The sequence below is a fragment of the Anopheles ziemanni genome, chromosome 2 (genome assembly GCF_943734765.1).
Source record: "Anopheles ziemanni chromosome 2, idAnoZiCoDA_A2_x.2, whole genome shotgun sequence".
NCBI classification, from domain to species: domain Eukaryota; kingdom Metazoa; phylum Arthropoda; class Insecta; order Diptera; family Culicidae; genus Anopheles; species Anopheles ziemanni.
In genome coordinates, this window is record NC_080705.1 from 20,747,414 (window position 1) to 20,772,473 (window position 25,060).

General features: G+C 45.1%; 2 protein-coding genes across 2 annotated transcripts; both read right to left on the minus strand.

Moving 5' to 3' along the window:
• Window positions 1-141: 141 nt before the first annotated feature.
• LOC131290859 (E3 ubiquitin-protein ligase RNF123) lies at window positions 142-5,192 on the minus strand. Its single transcript, XM_058320047.1, has 9 exons — window positions 4,976-5,192; window positions 4,659-4,893; window positions 3,367-4,572; window positions 2,988-3,300; window positions 2,403-2,917; window positions 1,566-2,339; window positions 798-1,494; window positions 553-730; window positions 142-479 (listed from the first exon to the last, which is right to left on the minus strand). The coding sequence occupies exons 1-9, from the start codon at window positions 5,077-5,079 to the stop codon at window positions 209-211; spliced, it is 4,293 nt and encodes a 1,430-aa protein (XP_058176030.1). The 5' UTR covers window positions 5,080-5,192; the 3' UTR covers window positions 142-208.
• A 1,106-nt stretch (window positions 5,193-6,298) lies between these two features.
• Window positions 6,299-20,481, minus strand: LOC131293155 (uncharacterized). The gene is made up of 6 exons (XM_058321234.1): window positions 19,566-20,481; window positions 18,524-18,754; window positions 15,013-15,323; window positions 12,614-12,671; window positions 6,590-6,876; window positions 6,299-6,502 (listed from the first exon to the last, which is right to left on the minus strand). The coding sequence occupies exons 1-6, from the start codon at window positions 20,479-20,481 to the stop codon at window positions 6,299-6,301; spliced, it is 2,007 nt and encodes a 668-aa protein (XP_058177217.1).
• Window positions 20,482-25,060: the final 4,579 nt, after the last annotated feature.

A 25,060-nucleotide genomic window follows, 5' to 3' on the forward strand; every position in this document is an offset into this window, starting at 1 on the left:
TCCGATAGGTTTGTCTTGCCCTCACGTGTGACTCATAATTTTTGCTCATAAGCTCAAAGCTTCAACCTAACTTTAGCTCATGATTGAGATTTGCTGTAAGCATTTCCAGAAAAAAAGGTAAAAACATGGGAGTTGTGTCTTTGCATTGCTTTAGAAGCATATACATTAATACCGTTATGAGGGAATGGGAATGGAATGTAATTTTGTTTCATGGTCCACCAGGACCATCGAATTCATCAACCTCGTCGGGAGGAGGAGGTGGCGTAGTGGTTGCATCAACAGACGATTCACCGTCGATCGGTACGGTGGAGGATGTGATCACGAGCGGGGAGGTTCCCATGCGAAGCAGGTTCGGAGGTGCGGGTGGCGTATTGCACGCCTCGTAGATGGTTACCCCGTCTTGCCGCGTGACGCGAGTGATGAGTATTTTACAGTAGAAACACTGTTTACTGTTCATCAGATGTTGCATGATGCAGGTTCTAAAAAAAACAACGAAAAACCTCCCTGTTAAAGCTCAACTGCAAATGAAAAATGAACCAACTCAATACTCACTCGCACGACTGATGTTGACAAGGATCGAACGCGGCTGAGTTGGATTTGGCGTAGCAAATGGGACACAGTGAATCCTCCGACAGAATCGTGATCTCAGAGAGCAACGTCTGGCGCAGCTGTAACGTTTCGATTAGTCTCGCAATCTGGCCAACTTCATCCGGCAAAACGTGACTCACATCTAGGAACGAAGCAAATGGAATGGAAAATGCTTAAACCTGTAGGCAAACCAGTGTGTATGTCCTTACAATCGGCCATATTGAATTTAATGATCGGTGGATCAGGTATGATCTCCTTTACGCCAACGGAACCACCACAAACTCCGCTTCCACTCGGACCACCAGCACAGGCACCGGAACCACCTTTACGGAAAGGCGACGGAACTCGCACCTCGTTCGTCAGCGGGTCAATGTGGGCACGCATTTTCGGATCAAAATTGCCCCTCGGTGCCTCGCCGTTCTGGTTCGTGATGGGCGTTTTCACTTCCCCCAGCGCGTACTCCAAGCTAGCGACGTGAAAGCTCGTGTCTGTCAGCAGGAACTTGGAAATGCGAGGAATCTTCGTGATGCACTCCGAAGAACCGCCGCCGGTCCGCTCACCCAGCAGCTCGTGGCGCATCAACGCTAGTAGCATCCCGATGGCGGCACTGATGATGGCAAAGTGTGTCACATTGCTCAGATCGGGCAGACAGAGGTCCATCACGTGCTGGAAGCACCCGGGCGGAACGGTTACCCGCGAAAGCACCTGTATGGCCAGCTGGCAGATGCGGCTGAGAATGATTTCGCCGTTCGCCCGTGTACCGTCCTGCAGCAGACTCGGCGTGATGGTGACGATCATTTCCAGCGCACGCATCAGCGAGACGGTCAGCTCGAAGCACATGGAACAGATTTTCAGCTGCTTCGTTTCAATCACCAACTGTTCGTCGCGTTGCGATATGTTTTGTATCTAAGAGAGAGCAAAAGGAAAACAATTTGTACAATTTTATCATGTGATACGCTTCAACTCGATCCACTTACGTCCTGTAGGATGTGAATGAACTCCGAAAACGCCCAGTTCAGCTGCGAAAGTACCGAGTTCAGGAACGTCGTACAGTACGGTTCGTCCCGGCTGAGCGTTTCGCTGATTAGCCGCTGGAAGTGTTTCGACGGACACGCGGGTGCAATCAGGTGGAGCAGTCCGGTGTGCGAGCCATTTTTCGAACGGCTACGGTACAATCCCAAAGAGCGTACGGCCGTCGCATCCCGGCCCGTCTGCCAAACGCACGGTGGGCGTGATTCCCGATAGGCAAACCCATCCCCGAGCCAGAATCTCAGAAGCAACCAGTTGCTCTGACCCCATGCCCGGTTTTCGTACGGTCGCAGCAGGGCGCGGACGAGTGCCTGCTGATTTTCCGGCGTTGACTGTTCTAGCGCCCGAATGCCCGCCTCGTGGCAGGTCAGAGAACCCAGGGCTTGAATGAGGGCGTCTTTGCAGGATGCCAGAATGACGCGCGGATCGGCCAGATGTTTGGCAAGAAAGTTGGCAGCCGATGCGATCAGTTTGGCATCGCCGGTGAGGTCATGCTGGATGGCAGTGTCGTGGAAGCTAAAGTCCAGCACCGTGTCGAGCAGGATCGGCAGGACGTTGATGTACGTCTCGGGCAGGAACGCGAACAGGATCTCCTCCGAGCTGAAGTTGTGCAAAGTCTCGAAGATGATCCCAAGGAGCCAGCACAACAGACCCCTCCGATGCGTTCCGAGGGCTACCGAGCGATACCAGGCTTGTTTGCGGGCGAGTTCCATCGATCGTTTCTGCAAAAGAACCATTATTTCAGCATCAACAAGCACAACAATCTTCCCTGGGCGTAAACTAACCGCAAAGATACTTTTCCGCTGTCCAAAACGGGCGTCCAGTTCGTGCAGCAGCTCCTCATGCGACAATCGATTGTAGGCCGAGCCCGGCCCTCCATCCGTCCGGGCGCATCGTTTTAGTTCCTCCAAGTTGTGCAGCACCTCGTCACAGTTGCTCTTCGTTTCGAGCAGAATATCCGAAAGGTGCGATATGTTATCGCGCAAATCCGCTATCATCACGACGTACTTGTGCGCTATGGCATTGTAGAAAACCACGCAACAATCGAGCAGTTCACAGACGGCTCGGTACGAGTCCATCGGTCCACAACCGATCGCCCCGGATGTGCATTTTCCCGCAGAGGTTCCCGGAGTAATGCCGGAGGAGTTTTCATCCAACCCTATCGATGCTGGATGCGCTTGATTTGTCTGCTGATGGCGATCCGGACCACTGTTGGCCGCACGGGAGACTAGCGAGTAGGCAGTGTTGGGTCCACCGGACACGAGAAACATGGCCGAATCGAGAAATACGTTGAACGCAGCTAAACATGATGCCATCCCAAAACGTTTAATAAAAACAACCATTTGGGTTATCATCAAAGCGATACTCACCAATTTCACTCCTCAAATCGCTCGGTTGATCGACAGAGGCGACACTGGGATGGTCCGCACCAAGCTTTTCGACCAGCTGTGCCCGAAAATGCTTCCTCAGGTAGGATAGTACACCGCCAATTCGGTCTAGATTGGCGTACTTGAACGTTCCATCGTAGAAAAACTGGCAGTCGATAGCTGGTGGTACGCTTTTACGATCCACTCCGGAACCCCGTTGTACGCACTCTTCCTCCCAGAGGCTTTTGGCAACATCGAGCAACGTGCAGAGGAAGGACAACCCGATGGCTGGCTGTGTTGTTGATGAGTACAAGCCCTATAAATTTGGGGAGAAGTGTATTAGGACGCCCGCTTCCAGGTCATCGCAATCTTTTTAACCCACCCGCATCTCAACGTTATTGTCCATGACGAATTTCCGAACTTTAGCCACAAAGATTCGACGACTGCTCGGGGAGCTGGTCTCATTGCCGTCCCCGTTGTTCATGAGAATTTGTATCAGGTTCTTCTGCAGGGTGTACAGCACCGAAGTGTGCGCTTTTAGGCGCTCGCACGCGGCCAAGTATATCTCCTTCGATCCACCGAGCCCTTCGGTCCAGATGTGATCGTCCGGCAGTAGCTGTTCCAGTGTCGATTCATCCGGTGGCTTCGTGTAGAGGAAAAGGGGCAGGCAGTTCTTCTTGAAAAACTTGTACTCGAGCAGGTACTTCCGCGTCGCCGGATGATTGCAGATGCACGTGAGGATGACGATGATCTTACGCTGCTTTTCGTACTCCAAATCCACCGGCGTTTCCTTGTACGTGTTGGCGAGGAAATTGAGCAACTTCTTCAGGAACAGCTTCATCTCATCCAGCTCCAGGTAGGTCCAGAGGAGGGTGAGAAACGTCCCGAGGGTGGACTCGGGGGCGCCCGGTTGCGTCGGTGCTTCGTTCTTGCCCCCGCTGTTACTTCGCAGCACGCACATGCCCCGGATGTAGCTAAACACCTTGTCCTCTACGACGTACGAGTTGGCCAGCAGTGGGGCGATCCGTTCGATGAGGCATCCAGCCAGAAGCATGTACATCGACTCCGCTGTGACGCACTGGGGTTTGGTGGAGGAACGTTGCTGACCACTAGCGGAAGTTCGACCGTGCTGTGAGATTGTCCCGGATAGGTTGACTAGATATTTTAACAGACAATCCGCTTGGTATAGAGCAATATACGGGGCCTCCTGGAGTGGCCTGTAACGCTCGACATGATGCTTGAAGGGTGATCCACCGAAATTCGCCGTGAGGCTGTCGTTAAACGCCAACGACACGGCGGGATACAAAGCCAACCCGGGCCCCCGTTCAATGTCCCTGAAGGCTTCCCCAAGCGGCGCCCCGTTCCGGTAGTACTCGATGTGTCCCGCATCCATATCAACGCATACGCCGAAAATATCTCCCGATCGCCAGAACGGGCCATACTTCTGCGTGTAAACATGCCAAATACGTTGCTTGCTCCCGTCCAACCCGTAGCTGTATCGGGTGTCACCGACGCCCGTGTCCTGCGTGAACTTGCAATGAGACGAACACCAGCCAATTTGCATAACGCCTTTCGAGCGAAGTTGAACCTGGCAAAGGGAAGGTGAAATGGTGCTTGATTAGCTTATAATTATCCCGTTCGATGTTAATCGGCTAATGGCACACTCCCCCTCACCTCGTACATCCACCGGCCACTGTACACACAACAGTTCGCCTTCACCGTCGAGAAAGCATTCTGGGACTGTAGCGTTAGCTTATCCTTCGAAATGAGTATCGACCCGTCCTCGGTCGCATCGAAGACGGTGCGTCGCGGGCCAAGCCTACCTTCGATCGGTTCGTTCCGCTGCGGGGTGCGGAACTCGTGGTCCCTGAGCTTTTCATCGAGCCACAGCCCGATTTCACCGATGTACCTGTCAACGCAAAAAATAAGGTATCAATTTACCATCGGTTGCCAACAAAGGATACGCCACCCACTCCCCCCGACACACTTACTCCGACAGCACGAACTGGTCCGGCGCGTAGTCCTTCCTTCGCTGATCGATGGCAATTGGGCAGTCGCCATCGAAAATGTTGGCCACGGTGGAGAGGAAATCCATCGCAAAACACTGTTCCCTCGCTCGTGGCTTGCGACGAAATGGTTCGAACTTTCGTTACATTTTCGCAACACTCGAAAAGGACCGCGTTTCTGACAGCTGTGACCGTGCCTACTTCTCTTCACACCCAAGCACGGTTTGCTAGGATGATGAAGACAATGAGCGCATCGCAACCGTCGTGTGATAAGGTGCGTGCGAAAGGATAGACCAAGGATTGTGTGTGTATCGATTTTGTATTGTATACGGTCGCACACTTTGCAGCTGCTCCTCTCGCAGGCCAGGATACGGCTTGTGTGTGTTAGAAAGAGCAAGAAAACGAGGCGTTGTGGTATTGGTTGCCGACGCTAGTTCACAGCTGTTTACGAATCCTGTGCAAACAAGAAAGGGAATACTGACAGGCGCATCATGATTGTGTGCGTTTCGCAAGGAGTCGCCGGGTTGCCAAACGTTCAGAAACTCGGTAAGTCCTTACGAACACCATGTTTAATTTTTTCAAAATAACAACGTTCAATGAGTTTAAAATTTTAAGAACCGATGTGCGTCAAATAACAGCCGAATAGCAGATGAAATTAATGGTTACATTTGGTTTTTTCATTCTTCTGCATACAATATTTATCTACTTTAAAACATCTTTGCACAAGATTTTTCGTTGTTTTATTAAACCCTGAAAAAATACTTACACGTTAATCGGATTATCGGTTGCTTGTTTAACTTTTGCGGGCAATTTCTCAACTCATCGTGACTCAAATGCAATCAAATCGTAATTCATTCGAATTTAATTATTTATTAATCTCAATTTCATACTCTACCAAGTACAGCGCCGGCAGGAGGTGCGGTTCGACCAAAGGTTGACTGTTTGTGAGTGGGAGTGGGTGCTGAGCGTTGGCTGTAAATTACAATTTCATTGCAAGCGACCATAAATCGAACGCCAACGACGAAACGGAATGTGGAACGCTTGGGCCATGGAACACGGGGGCCGGCAGGATTATGGCGGGCAAACCGACTCCCACACCGTCCACGGGTGTTCCAATATGGCTGACGGGGATTGTGCTGTGTTGCGTAGTCCCGGTGAAATCTGGTCTATCTTCGAATGTGGCTTGTGTGACCCCGTGTATGTGTGTGGGTTTAAAGGTTATTCCTCGAGCGCAATGACACCAGCATCGTTTCGGGAGGCAAAACCGCGACCTTTAGGGCGAAGCAATTACGATCCGCGCGGCGATCATTAGGAGGGCACATTATGTACAATTTTCTTCTGATTCTCCTTGTGCTTTTCCGCCTTCAGCCGCAGATCGACGATGCTCGAGTTCTTGTCGTGGGCGACGGTAAACACGGGCAGGGTGGCGGTGGCCGCCGCTAGTCCTTGCCGATACTGGGAAAGTGAGAAAAGGCTCGCCGGTACACTGCCGGAGCTCAGGGCCGCCGCGTACTGCAACGGGAGAAACAATACCAAGCAGTTGAGAACCTCCCTGTAAGGCTCATTCAAGGATTCTGGGGGGAAATGCCGTCGGCTTACCTGATGGGCAGCGGCCGAAATGAACGCCGAATCGAAGGCAGAGAAGGCCGCACCGGGAAAGGGATGGTTGGCCGCAGCGGCAGCTGCAGCCGCCGCCGCCGCTGCCGCCGCTGCTGCTGCCGCTCCGGAAGAGTTGGACGAAGCCGGTGGACCTCCAGGGCCGGTCGAGTGTCCTCCCGGAGGGGCACCCGAGCTGGCTCGCAGCGAAGGAACGTTCACGTACGGTGCTATTCGGCACGGTTCCAGCGGGGTCGTGACGGGTGGACTGTGGCTCGATAGGATGATGCCTGTGGGTGGGAAAGAAGGTCAAGAGGTGTAAGCCAAACTCGAGAATGGTCAGCTGGCGTAAGATTTATGGAAGGATCCGTTTGAATGATAGCCAACTAAATTCAACTTCCTGGGATCATTTCGGTGACCGGTGCCTGGTATTTGGGGATCTGTTTGTTATTCGGGCACATGACTTTCCCGTCTTTGCCATATGCCCAGGCCAGGGGGTGAAAAATGTGATTCAGCAAATTGAAAGAGAACATGTTTCTCGTATCGATTTCACGAGAGGTTTTACTGATCTTAGGAGATTTTGGTTTGTTTTTAGTATTTGAGGTGTTCTGTCTGCATCATAGTTTGGCAGTAAAAATAGACTTCGTTTTTATTTTTAAAGTAAATATTTGCAAAAAAAAAGTAAAATAAACATACTGCGTTGCTTGATAATTTATTTATTTTTCAGTTGTTAGAAAAATAGTTTATATTTGATTTCGACAAGAGACGTCGAGAAAAACGTCGTTTTTACGGAATTACCAACATATTTACCGTATCATGAATTTAAAAATCTATCTCGTGGTACCATTTTCAAGTAAATACTAGAGAAAAACTCTTGTGTCTCCTCGTAGGGTGATCAAGATTGAGGCACACGGCTTTTTTATCGTGTTTTTTACCAACACAAGTGACTGTCTCTTCCAACCCCTCGCTTCCGCCAGCATCAAGCCAGCCCGGCGTTTCCGTTTTATGATCATATCTCGCCCTTAACTTTATCTTTCCACTTGATTTGGATCTACCGGTCCCGGGAAGGGCGGTGGGCCAGGGGGCAGGGCGAAGATTCGGCAAGCTAATTCAATTATGTGATTACAGTTGATGTAATCCCATAAATCCGAGACTACGACTGTCTCGGTGCTCCGTTTCCCCTACGTTGCCACGCCAGCCCGCAACAACACGCAACAGGATATCGGTGTGCAAAAGGATACGAAGATAAGGCTCACCAACCATAAACGAGATAAAGAGAGAAAGAAGAAATGATAAAAAACCTTCCCTCAGTCTCAGCACTGTTTGGTCGTCAGACAGTTTATTAAATTATCATTTCGTGTTGTATTTATTGCCGACTCGGCTGCGGGAGGGCGGTTCCCACACGGGGGAGGGTAAAGGAGCCGGTTGGTGGCTTGATTTGAAAATAAAATCATTCGCATTCGGTCTCGTGGCAAAAGGACGAATAGCAGCGGTAATAATAACATAACATAACATAACATCGCCTTCTAAAAAAGTACCGGTTCGACATCGAGCCGAGATGATCGTGATCCTTTTTTTTTGAGCCCCGGAGTGGTGAAAGTATCCTTCCTGGCAACGGAATTTTTCCAATCTCTCGCCCCCCTTACTCACTCGTCTTATGCACGTCACGTTCGACAGTATTTGTACAACAAAACAAGGTTGGCAACGGGGACGGTTAGTGTTGTTGCCGTGTTGACGTATGATGATGGCCGCAAAGGACGATGTTTCGATGGCGCGGATTTCCGTGATCCGAAGCACGAAATTAAGCACCGCGTGTATCGTGTAGTTCCGCGCGGAAAATGTGCACCTATCCTGTGGTTGCAGGAAAATAGCACCAAAACTGCTGTTGCTTGTGGTTCCGTCGAGCAGGAAGGCCGGGATGTCGAGCAGGAATTCGTTGCAGAACGTGCCGGTGTAATTTGTCAACGTAAAATCAAACAATTTGGGCTTTCAAACGTGTGGCCGACTTATTCGGAAGCGGTGTTCAGCCGACTGTTCCACAACATCAATGAAAGAGGAAGCCCTAGAACAGAAACAAACCCCGGTCGGAATCAAACTCCGGTGGTGGTGCATAATTTGAATTTGCATGTATTATTTCCTCTGCCGGGAAAGCCCGGTGTTTACACTCTGTTTGTCTGCCAATTTGGCTGCGCAAACAAGTGCCCAACGTTCGGATTGCCCCTTCCCACCCAGCGAGGCGGTGTTTGTGTGCATATGTACTCCAGTGTAAAAAAGGGCTAAAGGGAGCGGTTAACTTCTATCCCCGGATCCCCTTCTTCCTCGAGATCACAAAGCCGAACGCTAATTTGTGCCAGTTTTGCTACGTGCTCCTTGGATTCGATTCGATTCCGGCTCGAAACTCGTGTCCTGCACACACCAGGTATACACCGAGGCCGCTGTGCCGACTCATCGGACGTGATGTCGTCGTTGTTTGATTATGGTAACCGTTTAAATAGGAACATACCGGCACCGGTTGTGATGCAGTTCAAAGACAAGCTGTCGACCGCTTCTTCCCTGTGCCTCAATTTATTGTAAGAAGAGTTTAGATTTATCGAAAACTGTACGTTTTTTTTCAAATAAGCGACATTCGAATACTTTAAAATATTGAAGATTTCCAATTTTGTTTCATTTTTCCGCCCTCTATTTCCTATCATAAATTAAATTAAATTTTAAATCAAAATCTTTTTATTTTCTAGAGAGTTTGAATAAGCATTTTCCGGTGCAGATGCTTCTGCGATGCTGAAAGGATTTTTAAACTGAATTGCATTCAATGACAAAGGTTTCATTCCAAGTGCATTACGTTTGCAAAAGATCCAAAAATTCGCGAGCGTTTTGTTACGTTTGGGTAAATCTGAACTTCGCAAATTTGTTGCTCCAAAAGTAAGGGATATTTTCTATCCTTCTTTTACCTCACTTCCGTTGCACACTGCATACATAACGTCTTATACATGCCACATTGGAAAAAAGAAACAACAAAAACTCCCGAACGCAATGAATCTATCCAATTCCATTCCATCTTCGTGTGCCTGCAACGGGTCCCCGGACACTTATTCCCAGAGCAATAAATAACGCCACTCTCGGGAAGTAAATCAAGCCGGGCTGTCCTTTTCTCCGGTGCGGTTTCGGCAAAGCACCGGGAAAACTGTCCTCCCCAGTGTGCCTCTGTGTGTGCGTGTGTACTGTTTCAAGTGTCGTGCGATTTGTTTCGATTGTCTCGTGGTCCGTTCGCTCCTTCACATCCCCTTCCGGCATTCCGTTTGCCCGGCTACACCCAGCATAAGGAAATTCATCGACCGAAGCGAGGCGCAAGCGTGCCTTACCGTTGATGGTGGAAAATCGGATACAAATCAGGGGTTAAACGATTCCATGCAACCGGAGAAAAATAGGGGCCGAACAATAAACGAACACCAGGCGCGAAGAAAAGGGTGCGGGATTTTTTCACTTGTTCCTCCTTTCTTTAGGAGCGGGTGTATTTCTGTATTGGGTTTGGTTGCGAGCCATGTTTATCCGATAATTGAGTGTTTATGCTGTGATTGAAGCGACGAATTCAATAACATTAATTGACTTTAGCACCCCAGCACCAACCCAGGTCGGAGGGGTGGGCACAAACAGTGGCGTTCGGATTTTCATGGCCACATTCCGAACCGGAGCGGGTTCACAAACTTTGGCACCCCTTAGGGATGTTGGGGCATTAGGCGTACAACAAGCGGGCAGCCCGATAAAACACATCCATCACATGGCCGTCGTCTGCTGAACCGGGAGGTGTTGGAAATGGTCAGATGGGTTCCTTTGGAAAACTGCTCCTACGAAAGCGGGTGGTTATAATTTGATTAAATTTGTACAATCTGATTAAAATTCACGCATAACGCAGCGGCTTATGTTCGCCGGCGGTTTACAAGCAATTGCGCTGCGAATGTGTACTTTCGGTGGTTTGTCGGATTTTTCATCGCACCGGTAAGGGAAAAATTACATTATAAAATTAATAAATTAAATTTGAGAACACTTTTCATCAAAGGTTGAATTTTAATGAGCAGTGAAATTACGAATAGTCTGTGTGAATAAATCATACTTCATTTCAAATTATTTTTAATCGAGTGTCCGAGAAGTGAAATTTCAATCGAAAATTCCAGAGTAGCAAAACGTGTCAGTTTTGATAAAGCATATCCACATCGAGACTCAATTTGTTTCAATGGTGTGGCGGAGAATATCGGGAGATGTATGAGCTTTCAATTTGGTTTGAACATTTTCCACAAATTTGGCTGACCATGGCTGATTCTTTCAGCAGGCAAAGAAACAGATGTCTTTATACGTACATAAATATGATTGTTTATGGCACGAGAGTTTTCTTCACAGCAGGAGGAAAAACAAGGGAAAAGGGGTTAAAAATTGCTTTGCACAAAAGAAAATCTTTAAAATCCGGACGCAGCAAAAATTTCTAGGAAAAATCAATACTCAACTGAGGATCTTGTGTTTCTAGAGATGTGCACTGCAAAACGCTCTGATAAATTCCTTTAAATTTAAATATGAATTTATTTTCATTTTCATTCGAACTACGTGTGAACCGTATGTGCCGTATCGAGGGGCATAAACATAAATCAATACAAATTATTTGATCAAATTTAAGCGCATCGTGTTCCTCTCGCCCTCCGGATTCGTTCGTTTCCCTGCGGCTTCGGATCGGTACCATTTCCTATTCAATAAACATTAACTATGCTCGTAAAAAAATCAATAAAAAAAACTCACCCAATCGCCCGAGGCTCGTATCTAACGCCTTTGCACAAATTGAATCATGGCGCTATAGATTTCCGGTTGGTTTTGCGTTTTTAATAAATCTCCAATCGGGCGGAAGGGAAAATTAAAATACAGCTTCCGATATATTATCAACGAGCTGGACTGCCATGGCAGAGGCGTTTGCCATTGGTCGGTGTGGAAAGTAGAGGGCGTTTGAAGGGGCTTATGCACATTTATGCATCTGTGGTGTGGAGGTGAGGCATTGCATTGTCAGGATGCATAATTTATGAGTTCGTTTATGAACGTGTTGTTTGTGTAGTCAAGCGAACGAATGTCTCTCGGGAGCTCGATAAATGGCCAATTAGAAGCTAATGTTTCGAAGTTGGTATCGATAGGTTGGTAAGACACTACATATATACTACTATATTATTACCGCCGCCATTTCGCTCCATCGGAGAATAATTTCAAATGTTTTAAAATCTTCCATGATTTATGAACCCAGAAGCGGATCAATCCATTCCGGGGCCCCAAGCGGTTGGATAATCGGGGCCCTCCAGACATTTCCATTGCTCAAAATGTGTCTATACCTATGGCCAAAATTGGACTTATATTTTACAACAGCTTGCAATCCTTTATACATATTTTCAGCATATAGTCTCCATGATTTTTTATAGGCAAAAATTCTTCACATCTTTTCGTTACTACCCATAACTTCGTCACATATTTTATAGTAAATATTAATTCAAAGAATCTAAAATTAATAAATTTTCGCATTCCTTTTCGCACAATTGGCTTATTTTAAGAAATCAGACGTCAAATCTTCATTATCTGGAATTTAAAATCGACCTCAAATTATTAAATCTTTAATCAATTAAAATCAATTTTAACAGCGATGAGGAAACCATTTTAAAAGGATAACAGTGCATTTTGCTGGTGGACCGTAAATTGCGAGCATTTTAAGTCAAAGGGACATTATTAGATGAGAAAGAAGATTCATGAAAACATATTCTGCCAAGGCTTTAGGTGAAAATTAACAATGGTTAAGCAATATCGAAGTGCATCTGTAATAACTTTTATCAAAGTATGCATAGCACTGCGAGAATCGGAGTGAATAAAATCGGTAGTTACTTTTGCGATCTGAGGATTTCATCACGGGGCCCCCTTAAGCTCGGGGCCCCCCGCGGCCGCTCAGTCCGCTCATAGGTAGATCCGCCTCTGTATGAACCACCACTTTTGAAAATAATAACTTGTACTTACCTTTGTGTAGTTGATTTTCGTGCTTCCTACACTTTGCTCTCCGATTCTGGAACCAAACCTGGTTTTGTGTGTAAAAGAAAAGCAAAATGTTATATAAATACGGTCGTAAACTAACATTACAGAAGGTGTAACATAGACTAGACAACGGTTATGTTTATGAATTATGGCAGATAGTTTCCGATGAGTGGACGAAACTTTCCTTCCAACTCCATGGAAGCAGGAGCAAGAAAGACTACTAGCATCTGGTCGAGCAATGCTGCTTTTTGGAGGTCAAAACAACAAACTTCTTCTTCCCCAAGCCGGTTGCTGAATTAACGAAGAGAAGGAGAAAAATGTGAAACTTTTCCGCACTGACTTTTGCGCCAAAAAATTCAATTAACCCCGCACCCTGGCTACCGGGAGTGTTTCCTTCCCGGTTTCTTCGGTGGTCAACATAAATCTTGACAGCGTCGTATGTCGGGTAAAATCCAAACAAACAGTAACTACAAAGGTTCCACGGAAAGGAAACAAGAAGGGGAAACAAATTATGATTCCCACCGGTCCATAACTCACGGCTAATTTAACGACCATCTTGAGTGAAATTGATACAAATCGGTGCGAATGGTGAAGGGACAAAACGGGGAAAGGAATTGCGCCTGGGAGTTTGCCGTTTAAATGAGAGAGGGAAAACTGTGCATTAACGCACTGCTTCTTGATATCCACTTTAAGAGAAAGGAAATCATACTTAATCCTCAGAAACACTAGATCCATGTAAGGCCAAGAGGTTCCTGCGTTGGTTGTTGTTAGTGCAACGACAATGAAGAAAAACATACAAACACTCATGAAAATGTTCAAAGTCTAGCTATTTCATCACTGGGTCATAAATAACCGTTCGATAATGTTTTTAAAACGGCGCTTCCCAAAATGAAGATAAGAGAGACGAGCACTATACCAAAAGCCTCTTCAATCTCGGCAAGCAAAATCCTAGCAGAATGAAACAAACCACCAGAGTAAGCCTCTGCACAGTGGAGGGAAATCCAATCAATTAGTGGAAAATTAATGTCCGATTGACGCAACGAGCAAATTCGCCAGCTAATGGTGAGCAAATTAATTTAATTAAATGCCACTTTTCGCACACACGACTTTTTTTCTTCTCGGCCGGGAAAGAGGCTGGGAGCATGCCTTTAGTTCTCGAGAGAAGGGGAAAGAGACAAGTGGCTTGGAGATATATCTTAATCGATTAAGCATTAGCCTTCAATCTGCGAACGATGGATCATGATAAGCGAGACCAAAAGAAAATGTGGGGTGACGCAATCGGCTCCGTGGGTTGTTTATTTGTTTTCTTTCCGAGAATTAATGTTTGTTTGAGATCGATCGTAGAAATATGGGTAACTAGCTTGACGCCCCGGCGTTGTGCGGTGAAGAAGGAATTGAGAAAAGAATTATGATTTTAACTAATACTTGAAAGATATGTTTGAATTTAATAGTTACAATAACGACATATTTAAAATTTTTGATATTTCATCAATTTCCCCGCGATGTATAAACCTTAGTGTAACTATGGTAGATACACCTTGACATTTGTTTACATGCTTGTTATGTTTGTGTTAGTAAAACTGAGTTTAAATTGTAAAATTTAGACGATTTTATCAAAAAATAGTGATCAAACAAACCTTCAACAACATCTGCAGTACTTAAACTTAATGTGTGAAAAGTTTCAGAAGCGACGGTTCTATATTGGTCGAGTTTTAGGTGTACATAGAAATCCATACATAAAAAAAAGCTAAAATATGTAGTAGATTAAGAGTAGCCATGCTTCGAGGCTGATTGCGTCAGTTCCGGAAATTGAAGACTTTAACTAGTGTGTTGATTTAAAAATGTAGTTTTAAATTGGATGAACCTATCTTCACCATTGAAAAGTATTTTAGTGCTTCCATTTGAAGTATTTCATTAGAGATGAATTTAATAATAAAAACTCTAATATTTTCAATGAACAATCACCTCAAATGAAATGCAAGATACAGTGGTTTATAGATTTCTAAATTTAACTCATTTGATTATCAAAACTCTTCCTCCATGTGAAAGGTTCTTTTCTTTTAAATCGAACGAAAAAAACACCCAAGTGAAAGGCAAAAAAAGCTGACCAACACATGGCTCGCGAAAATCCGATAATTCAGTTAACTTTACTGCCGTTTAGAGGAGAGCCTTGGAAGGGATCAATGTCGGTCGCATTCAAATCATCATCCAAAAAGAAGGAACGACCCAAAAGCCATAAGCAATCCTTTCAATTTGCCTAAGTGATTTTCGAACACCAACGTCGGAGCTAAAGGCCGGTCGGTCCCTCGAGGGAGGTAGAACAGGTTGTATAAATCGATCGCAAACCGATGAATTTTTATGCGTCAACGCGGACACGGGCTTACCTGCACCCGGGCCTCACTCAGTCCCAACCGCTGGCTCAGCTCTTCCCGCATGAACGCGTCCGGATAGTGCGTTTCCTCGAAGAGCCGCTCGAGTTCGTTCAGCTGCTCCAGCGTGAAGTTGGTCCGCGAGCGGCGCTGCTTGTTGTTGCTGAGCGCCGACAGCGGTCCGTGGCCGTTGGCGCCGTGACCCGGTTCCGGTGGGACCTTTATCCGTTCGTCGGCCGCCGGCGGACCCGTCGTTCCCGGTCGGTCCGCGCTCGAGTCGTCCTGGTCGGGGGTTAGCGTCTCTCGTGGTGTTGGCCGTGGCGTTTCTGTGCCGAAATAGAAAAGCGATGAGCGCGATAATCACCCTTAGTAATACGGGAAAGTAATTGTCGCACTGGAAGAACATTTTCCCTACTGTAAAAATGATTAATGATGTCAACTATCCTAACCCTGTCCACAAATGATCGGCTTTCTTATGGCCATGTTTCGACAAGAATGAGTAACATCATTTTTCACTTTAATTCTCCGCTGTTCCTTTACTATAATCAATCAGAAGAGGGAACACATCCACAAGAACTTAAGGACTTCGATTCATATCAAATACTTTCACAACATAAAAATCTTTCAGCTTTAACAAAATTTCAGCAAAACAAATTTTTCCTCGACCTGTTACATCCAAATTCGTTCAAAGCTTCCTTATCACTCACTTTGGTTCATATATAAACTGGTGCGGAATTTAATCTAACCTTTCAACTTCCTCGTTCTCGAGGGCACCTCAATCACCTCAATCACCTCACCTCACTCACCCCAGAGAGCGCGGGGTGATATAGAAACCGGAAGAAGGAAGAAAATACTAAAGCCACCCCGGGAGGGGTGGAAGATTAAACTCCGACAACGCGTGCTCGACATCCCTTTTCCCCTTTTTTAGCACTCTCTCTCTCTTCCAGATCCGGACGCAAAAAAGGACGAACCGAAGGGCAGCGCAATCTTTTATTCATGATTATTTGTAATGCAATTTATATCAATTTAACACAATAATAGTCTAAAGTTTTTACCACCCGCCAAACACGTAACAACACTGGTAGTAGTGGAGGGCTCGCTTTTCGTTGGACGGCGGGAGGAAAACTTCCCCCGAGGGGGTGCGAAGATGAACTTCCGTCGACCACTGGCGATGAAGTACGGTTATTTTACGCAGAACTTAATAACAGAACTTCGGCGCGTCGTTCAAGTGTGCGCCGAAAGGTACGAAGGCGAAGGTTCTTCCGTGCGATTTTCCACCCCCGTTTCTATCGAGGTTTTCCACGTGTATTTTCCGCCACTTGCGAGAGGCAGTTTCGCGTTATCTTTTTCCACTTACTTTTATTGTTATGTGTTTTGTATGTTTACCAGTCAAAGGAGGGAGGGAAAAAAGAATCAAGCAAAACGGAGCGAGATTGCTTTGAAAAAAGTGAGTGAGAAAAAAGAAACCGCTCGTAGCGCCCTTTTGGGTGGGAAACTATACGACTGACTGGGTTTCCTTTTTACGTTCACCCGCGAAAACTCAACCAGGTTATATTACCTCGGATTGGAAAAAAGCAATCCCCACGGTTGTTTCGGTATTTTCCGGCACTTAAGATTAAGATGCAAATCAGCGTGTGGAAGCTCGATTGAAAATAGAACACTACGGGGTCGCAGACAAACCGTCGTGGTGTTCATCTGGCCAACCGCTTTTCCTTCCTACAGTTCGTGAAACTGGGCGTAATGAGTTTTGCTGCATCGGGAAAATCGTGCGGCGCCAATTGTTTATGCTGCGCCAGCCTCTTGCTGCAGCATGATCACGCTTTGTCGGGATGAATTATGCGTTTCGGAAGCACTTGAATTGTGTGTTGTTTTTTAATTTTAAAATGATAAAGTAGTGCAGGACATATTTTATTGTCGAGCGATGAAATTAAACGTCACTACATGCGGAGCGCGACTAAAATTTTACAACGAAGTGTTTTAATGATGTTAAATATCAAATGAAACCCATTTGACAATGCAAAGGAAACCGTTTTTTTAAAATAAACATTTAAAAGAGTTTAAAAAAATGTTTATTTGACAATTCATACTGTTCCCTGACGAAATGAAATATTTTGAACTGATTGGATTTCATATCTAAGCTATATATAGTTGAGGTGAATGGATCAGAACGCAGCGCGAACCAGAAGAATTTCGTAAAAACATATAAATAATTTTATTTTATTGTAAACATTAACATAATTATATTCCCTATTGAAAGTAAAAATTAATTTGGCATAGTTTAATGTGACATAGCTTAAGTAAGGCTTTCTTCTTACTCTTTCTGCTAACGAGCGGTAAATGGTTAAACAAAAACCTACTTGTGAAACAGTTTATAGTTAATTAAAGCAAACAACATTAGTCCTCAGAACTGATGTTCTTTTTTGTCAACTGATTGCTTTTGCACCATCACCAGAAACTTACAACATTCATCAGCGCAAAAACACCTCGTTGACGACGTTTACTTCGCCCATTTCTGTAAGCTTTCTGTCGAAGAAATTGCTCTCCAATTAGTTGCTCGACGCAGCAGAGAGTTTGCTCATAATCCACGGTGAGATTTCTTCCCCAGACCGAAGGGAAATTGGGGAAGGAAATCTTCAAGAAACAGCCATTTAATTAAGTCATCGTCGTCCTTACGGTACAACCAATTAATTAATTAACACAAACGGGCCCGCTTTGTGCGCCAAAGTCGTGCAAAAGTATCGCGCGTACCTCCTTTGCCCGGATCTGCCGGAGGGCAAAAGGATAAACGCTTACACATTCCCGGTTTCGCCATTAAAAGGCGGCTTACGACGTTCCGACAAATAAATGATCATTCACTCAACCCCTTTCTTAATCCGGTCCCGTCCTCCGCTTTCCAGCTTTGAGCTTGCAAACCCTGCTCGTGGAGGATAATGAAATGTAAATAGGAAACTTGTGGAAGCCGACTAATAAAGGGTGCCGGGTGGTATTTCCATGGCGATAGGAAAAGGGACGCCAGCTATCGCTCGCTCCGTCTCGCCTATGTTCGGTATCAGTTTGATTAACCTCGCCTGCTTGGAATCGTTTACCGCTTCCGGCGAAAAAGGAGGCTTCCTTTGGGATCCCGGCTATTGACGCCATGTTTTCTTCCCAAGCACCTCAGCCTGAGTGCCTCAAGCGAACGACAATTGATGGTGTAAAGTTAAATAAATTGACAGCTTAACATTTAGCGAAAGAACGTTTTCCGCTTTTGTTTCATGCCTTTTTTCCTTCTGACTCCTCGTTCCTTCGCCTGGTTCAAGTTTTAAGTCGTCGAAAACTAATTGATAGACCTTCCCAATCCGGGATTACCAAAAAGGCAATATTTATTACTCCCAATGCAAGCATGATGGTGGGATCAACACCAGCAGACCTATTTTACCCTTTCTTTAAAAAAAATGCTCCTGTTTTGGTGGGGTTAATTTGTTTGATTACTTTCTAATGCGTCCCATAACGGATAAATAAAAGGGACAAAAGATGGCTAAATTACCTGTATCGGATTCACCGTCGGCTAATACTCCCGGGTGGCTCGTCACGGAGGATGGATTCGAATAGTGATGCCCGTTGACGAGATCGACACTTTGTTTGAGCAGCTCCGAGGCGGGTTTGGGGCGGACGACTTGCTGGCCGGCGTGGCCATCGAGTCCGTTGGAAATCTTCGTCTGCTTTGGGTCACTTTCCGCACGCACCAGATTTAAGGCAACGTCTTCTTTTGGATTCTCTGGAATGTTAAGTAATGCGAACGTGTTTTGTTTTCTGTTTATATTTGGTTTTTACAGTGTCATATCAATTAATTGGTTTTTTACATAAGATTATAATTGTTATTTGACAAAACATATTTTACAACAACTCCGAGCTCGTATTAGTAATTACAACAGTTTTGGCAGAAGAGGTTTGTAGTTGAAAAGGTTGAAGAGTTTTTTTATTATTGTAGTTGGAGAGTGGAAAAACTATTAGCACTTAAGAATGATATTTCTGGATGCAATGACCCATATTAACTACGAACCAAAAACAAAGGTTTAACATAAATTTAAAAAAAAACATGAGACTACAAAAAATGCAATGATTAGACACTTTTTTATGTAAAGAGTGTCTAATTTGATAGATTCAGTACACTAAAATATACAAAGGCTTTATTTAATTGATTTCATAGATTTGAAATACAAAGGAAATGTTCAATAAATTGTGTATATTTCAAATCTGCATATGTTTTGTTAGTTTATCAGAAAATTATATTGGTTTGAAATAATCTTTTCATAAACAATTGAATTACAATATATGGTGTTCTAATTCAATTTCTGGAGATTCTATTATTGCCATTGGATACGCCAAATTGTCAAAACAAAATCATTACTAGCCGTTTTGTTTTCACAAAACTATATATTTTTCTACGAAAATAGAACAATTTAGTACAACACGTTTGAATCAAATAACTTGAGTCAAAACAACAGATACAAATACAAATTTTAACTCGACTGAACAAGTCCCCTAAGATTGTCTTCCACCCTCTAGAAGTACACTCAACCACTTACCATCCGTTTTCTCATCCACCAGATCGGCAATGAGCCAATTTCTCGGCACGTGTCTTTTGGTGGTAGTTTTTGTGTGCGTGTTGTTGTGGCCACTGCCGGTGTTGCGTTTGGTTCCGTTAGTACCACTTCCAGGATCGCACGACACAACGCACCGTTCGTCGTGCGTAGGATTTTTATTATTGTCAAACTTACGGATAACACTGATTTCGTTTCGATTCGCGGCGCTACTTTCATTGTTGTTGGTGGTGGTGGCGGTGGACGAACCGGTGAGCAAAAGAAGCGAAGGTCCAACCACCGACACCTGTTCACTAGAAGGCTCACTGGAGGACGTTTCCACCGGGGCCGGATTTACACTAACACTGCTATTACTGTTGCTGCCACTTCCACTGACACTTGTCACAAAGGACGCGGGCGGTTCGATTCCGAGCAGGGACTGGTTGGCCGCCATTGCCGCCGCTATCGACGTGTGCGACAGTTCCGACGGAACACCGACCACATCCACACTTTGCACCACGCTCTCACTCACACCCGACACCCCGTTGCTGTACGAAAGGTCCGTGATCTCGATATCGATCGTTTCCTCGTCCTCATCCGGAACGTTCCGAGGCTGTTCGTGATCAACGGAAGGAGGTCTTCCCTGACCGGCAGTCTGATGGTGTTCTGAGACCCTCCGGTGGGACACTTCGAGCGAATGGGAGTGGATTTCGTCCTCCAGGTCGCCACCCAGGCTGCTGCTGGTGTTGGAGAGGGCATCCGAGTCGGAACCAACCCCTAGACTTCGTCCACCGTATTCGTGGGAGCTGGGGTGGTGGTGGGTAGGTGTAGGACCGGCCGTTGCCGTCATGTTGAGCAAATCCAACACGCGGCTGTTGTTGAAGTCGAACGATTTCGTCACGAAATGAGCCAACTGTTCCATCGTGGTTGCGAGTGACATTAAAGGTAATCCGAAACTAAAGTCCTCCAAGTCGTTGCGAAGGATTTTCGCTGATTTCTGTTTGTTTGAGTTCGTGTGTTCACTTCAGCATCACTGCTTTCGATACGACAGCTCGATCCAGGGCCTGAAAGTCAAAGACGATAAAAGAATCAATCCGATCGATTACTTACGTAAAGAAACTAAATAAAGAACTGCCATAAACAATGATCCCTAAATCGAATTCGGAGTGCCACAACCTTCTCCGACATTCAAACAAACACTCGTATCTAAAAAATCTACTTCGCCCGCCAAGTAGATTGTTCTGGAAATAGAAAAATCGAACCAAATTAAATTATCGCCCGCGCAATAACGTCTGCCGACTGCTCGACTGGTACGGAAAAAGGCAAAGGGGCCACGAACTTTGGACAACGGGCGTCCGCCACTGACCAAGTGTCGACTGGGGAATTGGCATTGGAAGGCCGGACAGGTTTTAGGGAATCGATTTTCGTTTGATTTCGCTTAGCTCAATCCATCATGAGGTATGATTTGGCAGAGGAAAAAGTGTTTCTTAGGTTATGGTCTTTTTATTGATCTGATCATAGAGTACATTTCAATGTCTTACTTATTTTTCATCGGAATAACGATACACAACCCAAAACATGTTGAACAGGTATGAAACTTATTTTTAGTTTGGATACAAAGAATATCATTTCAAATGTTGATTTCGTATTTTAAAATTTTCCTTTCCAACGTTTCTCAGATCAAATTTGCAATCATTTTAAAAGCATCGTAGTTAAAATTTTGTCCTTTTTGTTGCTTTAAGTACTATTTTTTATGCCCGATAGCACTTATTTTAATAATCATACTTACAAGCATATTTGGTGTCTTGGTTGTAATAAATATCCGACCACAACTGTTTTATGATTCAAAACATTTATTTTTCCAACACGCATGCAGTTCCAAACCCATCGTTAACAACTTATCTTCTTTCTTTCTTATCACTTTTCACAAAAACAGAGGGTCATTTTTCACAACGATCGTTTAGAAAACTTTCCCCATGCACTGCGCTAAATCATTATCCTTATGGTTGCACAAAAATGGCTCTAGTTTGTCACTGCACTATTGCTGACAGCTGACCGTGTGCCAGGTTTTCTACGGTGGAAATATTGGCCGGAAAAGTTGCGTTCGTTTCGCCCACCTTTGCACTTTTCGTTGAATTGTTGATAGTTTTCCGCAGGTTTTTCGCATTGACCGTAGCGAACTCTTTCGATTTCGGTAAAATTTTTCTATCCTCGATTTGTATACCAGAATGTTTAATCACAACGTTTTACGCAATTGCAGCGAATGTTCTCAAATGGCACTGGCGGAAGCACAACCGGAACAGGTCCAATCGGGACGACCCGCGAACTGACAATAAACTCCATCCCAAAGTCCACCGGATGCATCTCCGGGCGGGAGCGCTGAAATGTCCTTTGCGAACGTCGTCACACCCTCCCAGGAAGGTCCTGCGCTGGGTGTGTGAGTGAGCAGCAGGTGAAGCCCAGGCACGAGTATGTGCGAGCAGGTCGACAGGCTGTGTCGGAGTGCGTCGTGCATCCTTTTAACACGTTCACCCGATTGCATGTTTGTGCAAAGATTATCGTCGTAATAATAAAAAGTAATCAAATTGAGTGCGGTGTCGTCACCCCGTGGCCGCTGGAAGTCGCCGTAACCCCGCCGTCCTGAGCATCGGCTTCCTTTCTGACAGTTGAAATATGCTGCAAATGGCCCATGAACAGCTTTTGCTCGTTTCGGCGTTCCTTGCGTGCGCTCCATCATCGAGGTACGCAGGCGGAAGTAATGGAAACAACGTGTTTCGGGAGCTCGTAGCCCTTGAACACGCCGTCGATTCCCATTCTTAACGCAGAGACAGTCGTTTTTCGTCTTAATAGAGCGATATTCCATCGATAAAGGGCGACGATTGGATTGAGATGCACCTGAATTGGAGGGGAAGGTTTGGGGCGGAATGTTTTTCGGAACCCTTTCAGTGTCGAATCATGTTGGTGGATAGATTGAGTTAGTGGTAAATTTAATCACCAATGATGGGTTCATTTTCTCCTGGCACAAATCAGTCTTAATTTGACGAACCTTCTCGGTGGTTGATCTCTTAATTAACATATTGTGTTACTATTTTATTCATATGTTGTATAAGTTTATGTAAAGAATTTCACTTATTTTTACTTAATTGGACGGTTAGCATATCAACAAAAGCTTTCTAAGCATTGTCAGAGATTAAAAAGAAAAATAATTGCCATTTGCTGGGCATATTGTAACTCGCATTTCGAAAACAAATCGAAATTCTGCTTACTTATCGGAATGATTTGTACAATACGAAACATGCCAATCGAAACTAAACATGATTTTCTGGAGGAATATTTTCAGCATCCTTGCCAGCATCGATGTGCGGAGTAAAATGATGGCAATGTTTGTTCCTTCAGAAAGTTATGCTATTCTGCGCAATCGCTTCTATGAAATTGACGCCATTACGACCATTCGCTTCGCTTTCGTTTTCATTCTCTCCAGTGAGTGTGGATTGTTCGTTCTCACTCGCCGTTCTCGCCATTGGTTCAATCCGGTGAGGGTGGAGCTAGTACGATCACCCATCTCACTCAATCCACCTGCGCGTGAACAACGAGTGAGACAACCTGTTCTCTGTTATGCTCTTTTCGTGTGAAATGAAACGAATTTGAAACGTTTCACCGTTCCCGTCGATTTCATCCCATCAGGTTAATAGGTTGCTGGCGAGATGGCGTACACGTCTCTTATATCCCTGCGTTTCCTCGAACCTGGCCAAATGCCAGTGATAACAGTGATAATAATCGTCAAATGTTTGCCAATGTCTCTCTGTCCCATCCCACCCTCCGTTCACATCACTTGCGTATCCGTCGTAGAATTAAGGTTAGAGGTTTGCGGTGTGAGGTTAAATGGGGATTTCGGTTTGTTTTTCTTTTCTTTGGTTCGTCTGACTCGGCTTCGACTCCTTTCGAGTGTCAATGACAAAGCGATAGCAATTTGCCCGTGCGTGCGTGCGCCTTGCTCACTCAATTACCTCACCCCAAGATCCACCGCCATCCACCTTTTGCGGGACAAGAAATACTCCAAATGACGAGCGTAAAAAACGGAACTGTAAGAAGGACACCCGAACTGGTGTGGGGCAAATAAAATGTAAAAGATTTGTCCCTAATGGATTTCAAATGCCTTTTATGATTATTGATATTATTATGGGTGTTGGGGAAGAGCAGGGGATTTTTCTTTGGATTTTGTTTTCGAAAGAGAGAAAAACTTCTCGTACATCCGGATTTGGATTTTCACAGTTTTTGAATGGTTAGCAGTCCCATGCCAGGTTTGTTTTACGTACAGGATATTTTATTGACTTCTCTTCAATTGATTTGAGATCCCTTCAATGTTTTCTAGCAATCAATATTGAATAAATTACTAACATAAATTAAAGAGGACTTATTCTTTTGTTATTTTCATTTTAAAAATAACACAAAAACTAAATTGTTCTAAACTCCGATTACAAAGTAGTATAAAAGTCATTTTTCACATTCTTAAAAATGTTTGCTACGAAACCGAACTTATGTTATTAAAATTATCACTTTAGAACATTTGAAACACAGGGCATCTTTGCTTTGAGCCCCATTTTAGCCACAAACATACTCGTACGCTTCTTCGCTCCTAATTTCTAGCTCTTGTCGTGTTGGTTGCCAAAACCGCTATAAACAACAATTACGTTAAAATTCACCAAACCGCCACCAAATTGTTTAATGTACCGAAATAAATTCGCTCACTTGCCGGGCACGTTCTTTCGCCATGTGTCCTATATGCTTCCCAGCGGAAAGTCGCCTTGCATCATGGGTTGCAAAATGGCCCCTCCGGCCTTCCGATGCCACACGCTTAGAACAACCCCAAGCCGAACGCGAATGGCGACTTTTTGGTGCCGTAATTTGCATACGACTAAGGATTAAAATGTACCGAGAGAATTACCATAAATTAGGCCGAGCCTTGTGTCGAGTTTCCGGGCCAGCCGAAAAAGGCCAGCGCCATCCGCCTGGGGTCGAATCCGGGAAACTTGATTAAATGCACACGTACAACACACACACACGTACGAATGACCCCTGTCCCTCAGTCTCTCGTTTAATAGTAGTATTTTTCTTGCAATTATTCGGCCACATTCGCGGCTCCTTTGGGCTGTTTATGGCTGGCGAGCAGCATAAGTGTCGCGCTCTTTCGGCGCTGGAAAGGCCGACGTGCAACATTGGTGCTTTTATGATGAGAGCATAATGTGGTCGATCCGCCTCGCCGGCAGGAGCATTCAATCGAATTAAAATGTTGCAGGCAAATCGAAGGAATAATTTTAGATTATCCGCACGGTCGAACGCTTCGTCGGTTGGTTGTTTTCTCTTGCCATTAAAAAGCACGCGATAGGATATTTTAGACCGTTTCAAAGTACATCAAAATCGTCGAGAATCGTTCGATGTCGTTCCAGGTATTGATAAATGATTTAGTATTTTAATTTTTATAGCTAATTCTTCATGCAGTC

Coding starts and splice junctions, on each gene's coding strand:
- LOC131290859 (XM_058320047.1), bottom strand. CDS start 5,079: ATGGATTTCCTCTCCACCGTGGCCAACATTTTCGATGGCGACTGCCCA. Junction 2,918..2,987: donor CGATTTGAGGAGTGAAATTG/GTGAGTATCGCT, acceptor CATCATGTTTAG/CTGCGTTCAACGTATTTCTC. Junction 2,340..2,402: donor AGCGGAAAAGTATCTTTGCG/GTTAGTTTACGC, acceptor GTTCTTTTGCAG/AAACGATCGATGGAACTCGC.
- LOC131293155 (XM_058321234.1), bottom strand. CDS start 20,481: ATGGAACAGTTGGCTCATTTCGTGACGAAATCGTTCGACTTCAACAAC. Junction 15,324..18,523: donor CGACGGTGAATCCGATACAG/GTAATTTAGCCA, acceptor ATTTCGGCACAG/AAACGCCACGGCCAACACCA. Junction 6,877..12,613: donor CGAAAATCAACTACACAAAG/GTAAGTACAAGT, acceptor TCCCACCCACAG/GCATCATCCTATCGAGCCAC.